This window comes from Schistosoma mansoni, chromosome 2, assembly GCF_000237925.1.
Source record: "Schistosoma mansoni strain Puerto Rico chromosome 2, complete genome".
Taxonomy (NCBI): domain Eukaryota; kingdom Metazoa; phylum Platyhelminthes; class Trematoda; order Strigeidida; family Schistosomatidae; genus Schistosoma; species Schistosoma mansoni.
The window spans coordinates 7,345,771-7,358,868 of record NC_031496.1 but is presented as its reverse complement, the minus strand read 5'-3'; the positions used below and the strand labels follow the sequence as shown (position 1 = coordinate 7,358,868).

Below are 13,098 nucleotides of genomic sequence, written 5' to 3'. Positions count from 1 at the left end.
ATATGTTAATAATCTCGAGGAACACTAACCGATCTAAGTCAGACAACCATTGAAATCCTAGAAGTACTAAACAACGGTTTCAGTCTTTTATTGGACTCATAAGCATTGCATATCCATGACCATGCTGCCAGGAATCGAACTCACACTATGGCCTCGCGCGCTAACTCTTAACATGTGCATTACTGTTCTGCCTGATGTTTAGCTCGGAGTAGAAATTTCAGATGTTTTGATGAGGAGCCGTGACTAGTGGAGTTCAACTGTGTAGAGTTTGAGGACAGTGGAAGGTGACCGCTCAATGTAGTGGATTAGCTAGACTCAGACTTTTACATCATGGTCCAGTAGTCCAGAAGTGTTGATGTTAGAGACGAAACATCCTGGTAGCGAAGTAATGAATACGCACAGCCGAGGAGTCCATTACAAGGACGAAATAGATGTTTAGTGTTTCCAGTAGTTTTCTAACTTATGTTTCGTCTTTTTCAAATTAGCACACACTGTATTTGTCATGAATTCAGCTTCTATATTCTGACTTATAGAATCACCTAGTTATTAAGTCCATTATTGGTAGTTTCTCTTGACGCCAATAATACTGATGACCGTCAACCATTTGATATCTTAGTGCTGATTGGTTCACGCAGATTCTTCTACAAACAAATGCCCAGTCAGAAATGAAGACTATAATTTGATGTATCTTTTGTTATTTATGTATTATTCTAAATCAAAACTCGTATGACATACATAGCTTGCAAGACCACAACTCAACACTAGCAGGAAACCACAACCTATTCATATTCATTTCATTTGTGATAAAAAACAGTATAATACGTGCATAAATAGTTGACGGTATTTTATGAGCGTTAAATATCTATTAAAAGTTACAAAGAGAAAAAGACCGTATACTAAAATATATAATACATGTACAATAAAAATAGATAAAAAACGTCTTGCTAAGAATAGTTCCACCTTTTTCAGTTATTTACTCACTAACAAAATAAATCAACTCATCAAAGCACTAATATGAAATGGAGACCAAAACCTTTGATATCTATAGTGAGTACAATACTACTTAAGCAATGATTTACAATTGAATGCTTGATTATTTTCGTTTTCAATCCATTGGTGATATACAACGTGACCTTAATCTAGTATCATCATTGAATAACAGTGTTTCATAACCGGTTTTCTCAATTGAACACAGGTTACAGCTGTTATGCCCCGAAAAGAATAATGAATGGTAACTTTGGGATCCATTTATGAGCCAATACTATGCATATATTTTTGTCGTATAACTGTTAAATAAGTAAACCATTCGTATTCATGTCCCTTTTATTATGAGCTTGATTTTAACCCATAGACTATTACTATACAATTTACCATTCCTGAGTTATACCCAGTCTATTAATTACTGTTCCCCATATTCACAGCCATATTTACCTGAATCTTATACAAATGTTACTTTCTATTTTGTGGTACGATGTGGTCTGTTTGATTGTTATATAAACGCAGTATGTTTGAAACAAATGATTCATATTACAGAGGCTGTTATCGGTGTTCTGGACTAAACTGGCTGGGCTAGGCAGATAGCAGTATCGACAAGTGCTCTAGACTGCTCGTACAGGTTTCGTGTGTCATTGGTCCGATCGATAAAATCACTGCACTCTGATTGGCGGTCTTATCACGTTATACATTAAGAGGGCATCCAGGCGGTCACAAGTTATAACAACAGCTTTGCCGCACAACACCGATCAGTAGGTACTTTATATTTATGTTTTCACTTTAGTGTTACTATACCTCCATAGCATTGTTTTCTATAAACTATATTGGAATATGCTAAAATCGATGTAAGGTGACGGAAAGTAATCGGGAGAAAACCTTGCCAGGCTTTTTCGAAACAGCTCATCAATTACGTCGTTAGCTGCAAAAATGAGTATATCGAGATCGAACCCACTGAGATCACTTACAAATCAATCAATGTATATACTAGCCTTACTTTAACAATTGCTTAGTGTCCTTCTTCATTAATAAAACATTAATGTAATAAGTCAATAAATCCAAATAGACCAAACCAACCAGAAAACAAAACTAATAAACCCAGACCAATTGAAACGTCATGAAGACATTATTTTTGGGCGTCATAATGGTCTGAAAAGTGGGTATATTTTGATAGATGTGAATCTATATTTGGAGCACAAGCAACAGGAAACACAAAAGCAACGTAGTAAACGAAAACTCACATAGCAAAAAAATTTATTGTTTAATGCAAAACCACACAGTGACATAGTAAATATGAAAATAATACATTAAATACATCATTTGCACATCTTCTTTGGTTGTCCTTTACATACTCTATTGCTCCTCTAATTCTGTTGCATTTTCAATCGCTTTTCGATTTTGTTCCTGTTCTCTTCATTTCAATAAGTGATCTGTACATATTTGTGTAGTGATAAGAATGGGACAAATGGTGACGTTTGAGACTATCATATGAAGGATTATTATTTAGATTTTTATCGTAGAATTAAGTGTTTGGACTGTTGTACTTCTATATTCTCAGATTTCTAAGCTTTATTTTGATCCATAAATCTTTGTCATATCTTATTTTTCCAAATTTATTATTCCAAGGATTTTATTGTATGAGTTGTAATAATAATCGAAATAAATGCAATCAAGAACTGATCTCCTCTCTACTCTCTGATTGGTCAATAGAGCTCGAGAATCGATAAGAGTAAACATCCTGGCTGTTGCTCATTGGTCGGTGTGTCAATAATTTGTAAATAGATCATAGGTGCTACTGGCAGCATAGGTGAGGAGTCAGACAATCTCTTTCTTATCTTTACTGCCCGATCACATGTGACCCAAAACAAGCGAACCTAAGAAAACAATAGGTTATTTTCTTCTGACATAACTAATTCAACGATTGATAAGTATAAAATAAATGAAGTGATTCATAGAGTAGTTAAAATCGATGTTTCTATCTATTACAAATCTCTAATGAATATGCAAGTACCAATGCCAAGATAGGACTTGATAGTTCCAAATAAATTGAGCATTGGGTAACAAGTTAATAATAAATATAGTTTCTTGATATCCTACCGAGTAGAAAATTGTATTCCTGACGTTTCGTGATTTAGTGTAAGTCATATCTCAGAGTCAATAGATAACTGAAATAAAATAGACACAAGTTTAAATAGTAAAAGGGGGACAATCTGTTTCCGGACCAGCATTAATGGAAGAACCACTGAAAATTGAGTTTGTTGGTGACTAACTTTAAGACGGATCCTCTAAGTTTTAAGAAAAAGTTGTAACTGGTATAGCTCACCAATGTTAAGTTTGATAAAAGTTTAGTCGAAAACGTTAGACTATAATCCATGTACATTACATTCTCGTTCATTAAATATTTGAAGATGAAGTACTTAGTACATATTAGTTATAAAACATACAAATCGATTGCTGTCGTTCCTGGTGTACATCTTAATTGATTACAATTCATTTGACTTTCGTTTGGTTTGTATCAAGTTACAGATTATATCAATCATTTGTTTCAAACATACTGCGTTTATATAACAATCAAACAGACCACATCGTACCACAAAATAGAAGATAACATTTGTATAAGATTCAGGTAAATATGGATGTGAATATGGGGAACAGTAATTAATAGACTGGGTATAACTCAGGAATGGTAAATTGTATAGTAATAGTCTATGGGTTAAAATCAAGCTCATAATAAAAGGGACATGAATACGAATGGTTTACTTATTTAACAGTTATACGATAAAAATATATGCATAGTATTGGCTCATAAATGGTCCTCAAAGTTACCATTCATAATTCTCCACGGGATAAAACAGAATATAATCAACGGAGATAAAAATGTAACTTTTATTCAGTGTTAGCGTACTTTCACTAAATATTGTTAAGCTTCTAGAATAAGGTTAAACACATACTATAGGCAAAAGAATCTATGTATTGCATCCTGGTATGCCTGACATTGAGGAAAACTCGTTCAATCTCTGATACAGTTCTACGTTTATAGCCTCTAGTAAAGAGACCCAAATCACCGCCTTCACGCTTAAGCGACTGTTTTGTGAAGGGTTAAAAAACGGACATCCGGAACTTGAATAGGGTACATGGATGTGGAGAGTGCATCAAGGGTAATCGGAAAATTCTAATTAAAAACCAATGATGTGGATCGATTTCAGGGAAACTAATAATCACAATATACAATAGGACTTTGTCGTCTCATTTCACTATACTGTTTCGTGTATTACACATACAAAATATCGTATACAAAAACTAGGAGGGAAACAGTAGTCTAATGCGCCCTGTTTTCAAAGTTACTTCAATCTATATAAATTCTCGATAAAAACACATTTCAAATGGAATTAAAAACCATCTACATTAATAATAAGAATCACAAACTCGTTAATGGAAGCTCAGGTAAATTTCCCAATTCATGTTAACAGTAAAGTTAACTAAATCAATGACGGTGAGATAGTTACTTACTAATGATGTATAGTGCTTAGGCATAAATTAGGCGAAATTAAGAATATAGAACATTGAATTCTATCTCTTCAGCTATTAAAGGTGCGTATTATTGTTGTTGATAAGTTATATTCACTGAAATTAAACATATCTAAAGGTATTGCTAGACATTTAAAATAGTATTTCAAGTGATCTCAATTCATAATCAAAATTATCTTTAAATCAGAGAATCTTATCAGTATATTTAAAAGAAGTAACCAACTTTTATTAGGTGATTGAATAATCAATTCATTCTATTTTCAATAGCAAACATTGGTGTTAATCAGTCAAATTATATCACACAATGAAGTATATACTACTGAAAAAACGTAACATGAAAATCATACATAATGGATTAACAGTGTCAGAAGGGGTTTTGTGGAGATTTTAGTAATTTTAGAGAGTTGAGATCATGAGTCAATTGAAGCTAGACCACCAAAGAAAATCTGGAAGCACTGGACGGCCGTTTCGTCCTATTATGTGGGACTCCTCAGCAGTGCGCATCTACGATCCCGCCTCGCAAGCGAGATTTGAGCCCAGGACCTACAAGTCTCGCGCCGGAGCACTTAACCGATAGACCACTGAGCTGGCATCCAACGGTGTTAATGTCAATCCAGTGCTTCCAGGTTTTCTATGGTAGTCTAGCTTCAATTGACTCATGATCTCAACTCTATAAAATTATCAGTGTGTTTAATTGCTTACTTGGTGAAATAAATAATCTACATTTGTTTAATACCCATATTTATAACAATAATTCATTGACAAATTAAAAGAAAACAAAATTGAACATTTAATATGTAATCCATTTGAAAAAAACAAAGTATAACATTATGTAACGAAATAAAAACAAAACAATAATAAAGTGAATAATGGTAATTTAATTGAAAGTAAAACAAACAAAAAACCAATTGCTTTCTAAAATAAACAAAAGGGGGGGGGCAAGATAGAAATAGTGTACAATTTTTTGTAGAAACATTCAACTCACCCAGCCTTAGAAACAAAAAAAACAATTAATAATAATCTTATTTGATGAAACAATGAAATAAAATCGAAAACACAAAAAGAAACAGATAATCTGGTAAGACAAAAATTTATCTGTCACCACTCTTTTAAACAACAAAGTAACAACATCATCGTCAAAGGTAACATACACAATGTGAAAAAATGATAAAAGATAGATGTAGTTAAAATTTACAGTCAGAGAAAAAAAGGAGGGGGGAAACTTTATAAAAAATCATAATGGATTTTCTTCCAATTAAAATACTAAAAAATACCAAGTGTATTCTCTTTCTATCTCTATTTGTAAAAATATATAATTATTTCTAATTGGTTACTATAATACACTGTGGTCAAATAAGGAGAATTTACACAAGTGACAAAAACATACAGAATACATGTGTGAAGTGATATCTTATTTGCACTTTTACCCGTATATATGTATGTGTGTTCGTGTGTATTACAACAGAAGTAAAGAAGGATAATATTTTAAGAAATGAAAGTGTAATTTCTAATTTTGCAACATTGTCATCATTATGATGATGATAATGATGCTTATCATTTGGTCCAATCAGTTGTGAACAGTGAAAAGAGAAGAATTACATCACTGCTTAGTTATTTATTTGTTTCGAGAGAGAAACTTGAAAAACAAATTGTAAAATACATTGTTATGCTTCTTAACACACAATTATTATTCTTACTTCTATGAATGATATAACATAACAGTAGGATTTTCTAATTATACTTAGAAGAATCTTGTCCAGAATAAAAATTGGCCTTTAACAGTTATTGTAATTGGTGTTGTTATTAATCTTGGCTTTGTTGTTGCACCGGAAACATAAGACGTTTTGAACGCATATAGTTGATCATTGGTAAACGATTTAAAGTGGAACGAACAGATTCACTTAATTTAGAACGTTTATTGATTTCTAACAATTTTAAATCAGCTTCTACTAATAATGAGGGTGTTTTTATTGGTGTTATCGGTGGAGGAATAGTGAGAACTGATAGTTCAGCTTCTAAATCTATGGGATCAAAATAAGAATAAAGGTTTTGTGAATAGAACTGGATAAATTCTAAAAACATTCAAAACACTGTAAAGTTTGTACAAAATATCATATCATAGGTATTAATAATGACATTGACTGAAAAAAAGATAATTACTCTTTCATCGACTTTGCAGTGATGTATCGCTTCAGGCAGTTAGGTTTGAATCAGTAAACCGTAAGTTCGAAACCTGCAAAAGTCGATTTGGTTTGAGCAGTACGCGCTCTCTGTGGTGGATTCAAATACAGTTATATGTCATTTATATACGCTTCATCTACTGGTATTATTCTTATTGTACAAAGTTAACTCAGTGATTAAAGCATTCGATATTCAACCACTACGTTGCGGTTTCAAATCCCGATTCACTCTACGTCGGCCTGGAGAACTGAGTAGTATCATTACCCCTCTTTATAAATACACACACTTAGAGTGTAGCCTAAAGTCAAATACACGAATCTATATCCGGTAAATAAGTAAATAAAAATATCACAAATCTTTACAAAAACAGTGTGCATTAATGTGAAATAAATAAAAACTGTATTTAGTAAATAAGTTATATTGCTGTAATTACTACAGCTCAACACTAGAAAAACACATGAGAGAATCACCATTACCTTGAGAATCAAAAGTAGAAATTTCAACGGTCCCTTATAATTCGTTACACAGCGAGAGGTTATTTGGTTAAGAACAAAAAGTAGTTAGTTTTCAACATCCGACGATAGGAGTTCTGAATTACAACTAGTCAATATAACTCATTTATCATTCGTAAATCATATTACAGGTTTAAGGGCTAGTAATACAATGCAGATGCTTAATTTATAGTAGTTCGAGTAAGGTCAAAATTTACAATCTAGCAGCTAAAACTCCAGTACTCTAATCGATAAGCTACAACTTCAGATAGTTTTGTAACATAAGTTACCAAATAGTAAATATGAAGCAATGAGTTCCTTTGATAAATTTCGATAGTGTAATAAGAAGACGAAGATTATCAGAACTATGTGATATATTACGCCCCGTTTCCAGTATAGTTGACCTTTTATTTTTATATATAAATGTTCTTAACAAGTATATGTGTGATCAAATTGTTCGAAATGTATTGCGCTAATATATCATATAGTTCTGACAATCTTCGTTTTCTTATTACGTTATCGAAATAGTAAATAGATTAGTTGGACAAAATTAAAACACCAACTGTTTGTTTAAATAGTTTGCTTGAGGTGTTATTCACTACACTTAACAATATTTGAATAAAATTCATAATTGACAATTCACACCTCAAATGTCATGGTACGATAGACAGCGGAGTCTGTTCTACCGCTTGAAATGTTTTCAGATAGCCACGAGTATACAACCACTCCAGGAATGTCCTGTTCACTATTTTCATGCACCAGGGGTGTTGTTTACGAAACCGAGAGGACAAGAAACAAACATAAAGCGCTTAAACTGGGTTAATAGGTCCTCTGTACCCACTTAGGGGAGTGGGAAAACCCTGATTCCATATCAATGGTGCACATCGGCTCCAGGATACTGAAGGAGGGATTAGACCTTTAGATTGAAGGCTTGCGGAGTGTCCCTCTATGAAAACAATCTCTGCTTCGGCTTCAGTACCTGGGTATTATCCCAGCTCACGCACAAATTTAACGATTTACTGCGTGATATATATACATATATTTAGAAACTTGACAATCTATAATGTCTCATATCAGCCCACGAATGCCCTGGTGCGGCCGAGAGTAGAGGAAGTCAGCTCTCCCTCGCAAAATCCTCTCACATGGCCACGTGCATACAGCCACTATCAAGCAAGTCCCACTCACTTCTTTCTCGCGACATTACTGTTGTTTACGAAATTGAGAGAACGAAAAGCGAATGTCCGGCGCTTTAACCGGGTCGGTGGATATGGAGGATCCATCTAGGCTAGTTGGAAAACCCTGATTCCAAGCCAAAGACGCACACGAGCTCCAGGATCTTAAGGAAACAAATGGTGTGTGAACCTATTGTTGGTCACCAACTACCATGGGTTCGCATCTCCTTATGTTGATCCACTGCCTTGTGGATTAGACCTTTAGGTCGAAGGCTCCGGTTGTGGCCCCCTAAGAAAACCACCTGCTTCGGTCTGAGCACCCGGACAGTTCCACAGCCCACATACAAATCAAGTGACTTGTGTAGCGCATAGGTATTTGGTGCCCCTTTGTAACAATATTTATGTGTTCAAATAAACAGATTGTGATGTAGCTGGACGATCATTCAGTGACATTGGTGATAACTAGTTTACCACTAACATACCTAGACCCAACCAATCACAACGTCGTTTTAGAACTTCTTAAACATCTTAAAGTCAACAGTGAGCTACTAGGATAAAACAGCTGTCGAGTGCTCCTCAGTTCTCAATGATAACTCAGCCTACAAATATACATCTGACTAATAATACAACAAAATTACCAGTACTTAACGATAGGACATTCTTACGAAAAACGACTTTACCTGATAATTCTGAATGTTTAGACTTCCCATTTGTGTGAATATTATGTTTATTTTGAGTTTCGCGTGTTTCAAAAAAGTCCAAATCCAGAATTTGGTTTATTTGACCTAAATATGAAAATGAAAACGGATGAGAAATATTTACGAAATGATGGGATGCTTAATATTATATATCGGTTTTCTATAAGAACCATTTTTAGGCAACAGAAGAATTAAACAGATTACAATGTATAATTGATCAGGTAGTGGAATGCATCATTTCATTCATTTGTTAAACTTACATTTCTGTTATAATAATAGAAATATGTAGTGTTGAAAGAAAACGGTTCGCTCACTCCAACCTTGTTAGTGCCATAGGCACATGGTCTATGCAATAGTACAAACATTTTAGAGTGTGATCTAACATATAGGGCAAAATGTTGCTGAGCATAATTCCCGCTAGTAATCATTCGAAGTTTATAAACTAATACAAAATTTTTTAAATGTGATGGATACAATCGATTAGTATAGAGACTGAAATTAACTCCGAATGAGTCAGGAATATCTTACACTACTTACTCCGATCTACAGTATTCAGTTACTTGTTCAATAGATCGTCAAATCTAACTTGAATGTATGCATAGTCTTTGTGATAAAGGGAAACATGATGTTCTCCCGACTATTGTAACCCATTTACAGAATACTGATTCGTGTAAACGTATTTGAGGAACATTTTATATATGAGGGCATAGACACTATCCGACTCCCCAAACTGCAGTAATTGTAGTGAGGCACAAGTTAGTTACCTAGTAATTTAAAGGTAAAAAGTGCTAAACTATTAAGCATGTGATAAGATGATATGAAGCATCACAAATTAATAACTTCAGTTGGTTACTGAGATTTCTTACCAAATATCCGGTAGTTGGTTACGTTTGTTTATATAGAAGTTAGAAGAAAACAAGTGGCAGCTTAAACAAAATGTAACATCAGTTCATAAAGCCAGTGATTGTTGAACTGAGTCATGTTGGTAGATTCAAATTACCTGCTTGGGGTCCATGCGATTATTTTAACCAACAGTTGAAGACGTTGAATGAAATGGGTCAAAAGTGATCACAGTGATGCAGATCCATTTGCTTCTTATTTTACCTTAAATCCTGAGTTTTCACATTATCCTAAATCTTTTTCATTCTACGAATCTATTCTTCATTCTCAAATCATATTGCCTATGCCTGATTTTTTAGACTACCACTGATAGTACTACTTCTGCTGAATTGGCATTTACCTTGATAACTTCATCTCGCTGTGCTAATATAGTGTGGGAATTTGAACCAAAGCATAAAGGTCCCAGGCTCTATGTTGCCTACGACTGACTGATTTCAAAGAAATTGAAAATAGACTAACATTTGAAAGTTGTAACAGACTACAGAACATATTAAAGCGATGTTTTTCACAGGATAATTTTGTAGTCATTAATATTAAAAGAAAAATTAATAAAAAAATTACTTACTGTTTGTATCGTTACAGTTAGTACTAAACGTTAAACTATTAGATGGAGATCTGTTATTGGATTCATCTGTCGGTAATAAAACATTTGCATGATTTTCCTGACTAGTTGAACTGTTATTTAATGTGATATTCTTATGCAAATCCTGACTATTCAACCGAACTGGTTCCAGTAGACGAAGTTGACTAGCGAATGCAGGAATCTGTTTTTTTTTAAAAAAAATGAAGACATTGAATGATATTAGTAATATTTATAAACTACATACAATTTGAGTGCTTGGCACGAGACCTGAAAGTCTTGCCTTCTAACCCTAAAGATGAGCTATAAGAAAACTGCTAAGAAGTCTCATACTTGGTGAAAACGCCTTTTCAGTTGTCTATGGTTTTTGATCGTGCTGTAATTGGGATAAAGTCGTAACGATTACATTCTATAGATTAAATACAGTTTGTTAATAATGCAAACTAATCAAAAATTTTTAATAGTAAAAGTATTCGCTGATTGTCTAGATGAAACAGATTGCAAGAAAAAAACACATTGAAATTCTATGAATATATTTTTAAATAACTTAGAAAATAGTTTTTAATTCGAAGGGGTTTTTCGTAGAGGTTTAGTACTTGCATAGTTGAAAGCATGAGTCAATTGAAGCTAGACCACCAAGGAAAACCTGGAAGCACTGGATGGCCGTTTCGTTCTATCGTGGGACTCCTCAGCAGTGCGCATCTATGATCCCGCCTCGCGAGATTCGAACCCAGAACCTACCGCTCTTGAGCCGGAGCACTTAACCGATAGATCACCGATTATAATCATATGCTCATTAGTGACTGACTTCAAGAGATAATTCCTGGAGTTCTGGTGAGAAGCAGTGACCAGTGGAGTTCAAACCACGTCTATTATGAGATAGGAACTCACTGAAGACAATTGGTGAACGATTGCTCAACTTCGTGTATTGGGTGAAGTTAGACATTAACACCATCGGATGCCGACTCAGTAGTTTTTAATTATTTGCAATTTTTCAGGAGAAAGATTCACTACGACTTTTATGTAACATTTATAGAATAACTCATATCAATAATTTGATAAAACTTAAAATCAATCTTAATAAATATATACATACATACATCACTGCCTAATTCCAAGTGTTGAAAAGACTATCCTATTTTGTCATATCTTCCATTTAGTGAATTTACATATATATATTTCATGCATTATAATATTTTAAAATACAATCACATGAGTTGGATGTGTTATTCTTCGTCAATCGAAAACTGTTTTACAATAACGGATTCGAAGATATAATAGCTTGTTGGTCAAAAAAGCTGTATCCATGATATAATATAAAGCAAGTCAAATCATGGCCATTATTTTGAAATCAAGTTTTTACTACAGGGTATTACAGAAAGTAAATATTGAAAGATAATATCTTCTTAAATAGGTTCTCGAGATTTTTAACACTTTCGATATCGGTAAGCAGAGAAGGATAGTGGCTAGCAGTGGAATCCAGGACGCGCGTTTCGATATCGTTTTTTTCTTAAACTAAAGTGGAATTTATAGTTGAGTCACTCAGGCAGACTATTAGATTAGAGCTCAGTTAACAGAATTCGACTCGCAGTAAGTGTTAAGAGAAAATGATATTAATGACTCTTAAGTGATCAATCACAATAAGCATCAAGGACTTCAAAAAAGTTAGCAGCTACCAAGATAGCCTGGTGAAGAAGCCAAAAGAAGGTGTGGGATAAACCTAAAAAGTAGATGGCACTTGGTATGAGTTATGAGTATACATGTAAGCTACTTGGTTAGAGTTCCCACAATGAGCGTACCTACTAGTTGAAGGCGATAGATGATATAATTCTAAATCAGTCACAATGGCACAAATGCATTCACTCGTTGACTTACTCTACATCTGAAGTTATTCTAATTGTTCGTGCACACCTTCTCTTTCTGTCTTTTCAACCATATTCTTAATGTTCTCAGTCTTTTACATTGTCTATTAGTGTCTTTAATAAATGTTGACAGTGTTGTAGTGAGATAATGAAGTTGATTTGAAGAATGTGATTTATTCTCGTCATATACATCGAACAGTCTAATCATTATCATTGCTACTACATTGTTTCGATGTATCCACTATCCATCCTGTTAATTTCCTCTCGTTGTGCTAATATGGTAAGGCAACATGGGCTAACGTTCATCATGTGGATCAGACTCTATACTGATCGTGACTGAGTGAACAATAACTCAGTGGGAAAGTCTCTGACCGTAGCATTGGGTAACCACGTATTCAGATCCCAAATGAAGCATTGATTCATCAAAGATTGCAGGTACACCCTGATGACAAGTACCAAATAGCTTTACATCTAGATTCAAAGGTTCCTGTCGATTGACTCAGACCACCCAAATAATGGATTCAGTCAGTAACCTATGATTGCATTGTATTCGTTTATTCATTTGAACCAGAGGTTAAAGTACTACACAGTTCTTTCAAAATTCGCAAATTTATCATATAAGGGACCACTCAACAACATCACCACGCCATACAATATTTCATTTTTTACAAAAAGAGGTAGATAATAAGTTTAAGT

General features: G+C 33.9%; 1 protein-coding gene across 1 annotated transcript; it reads right to left on the bottom strand.

Annotated features, from left to right (window-relative positions):
* Positions 1-6,321: 6,321 nt before the first annotated feature.
* Smp_192430 (hypothetical protein) lies at positions 6,322-6,600 on the bottom strand (the record flags this gene model as incomplete). Its single annotated transcript, XM_018795525.1, has 1 exon — positions 6,322-6,600. One exon carries the CDS (start codon positions 6,598-6,600, stop codon positions 6,322-6,324), a length of 279 nt encoding a protein of 92 aa, XP_018649829.1.
* Between the last annotated feature and the right edge of the window lie 6,498 nt (positions 6,601-13,098).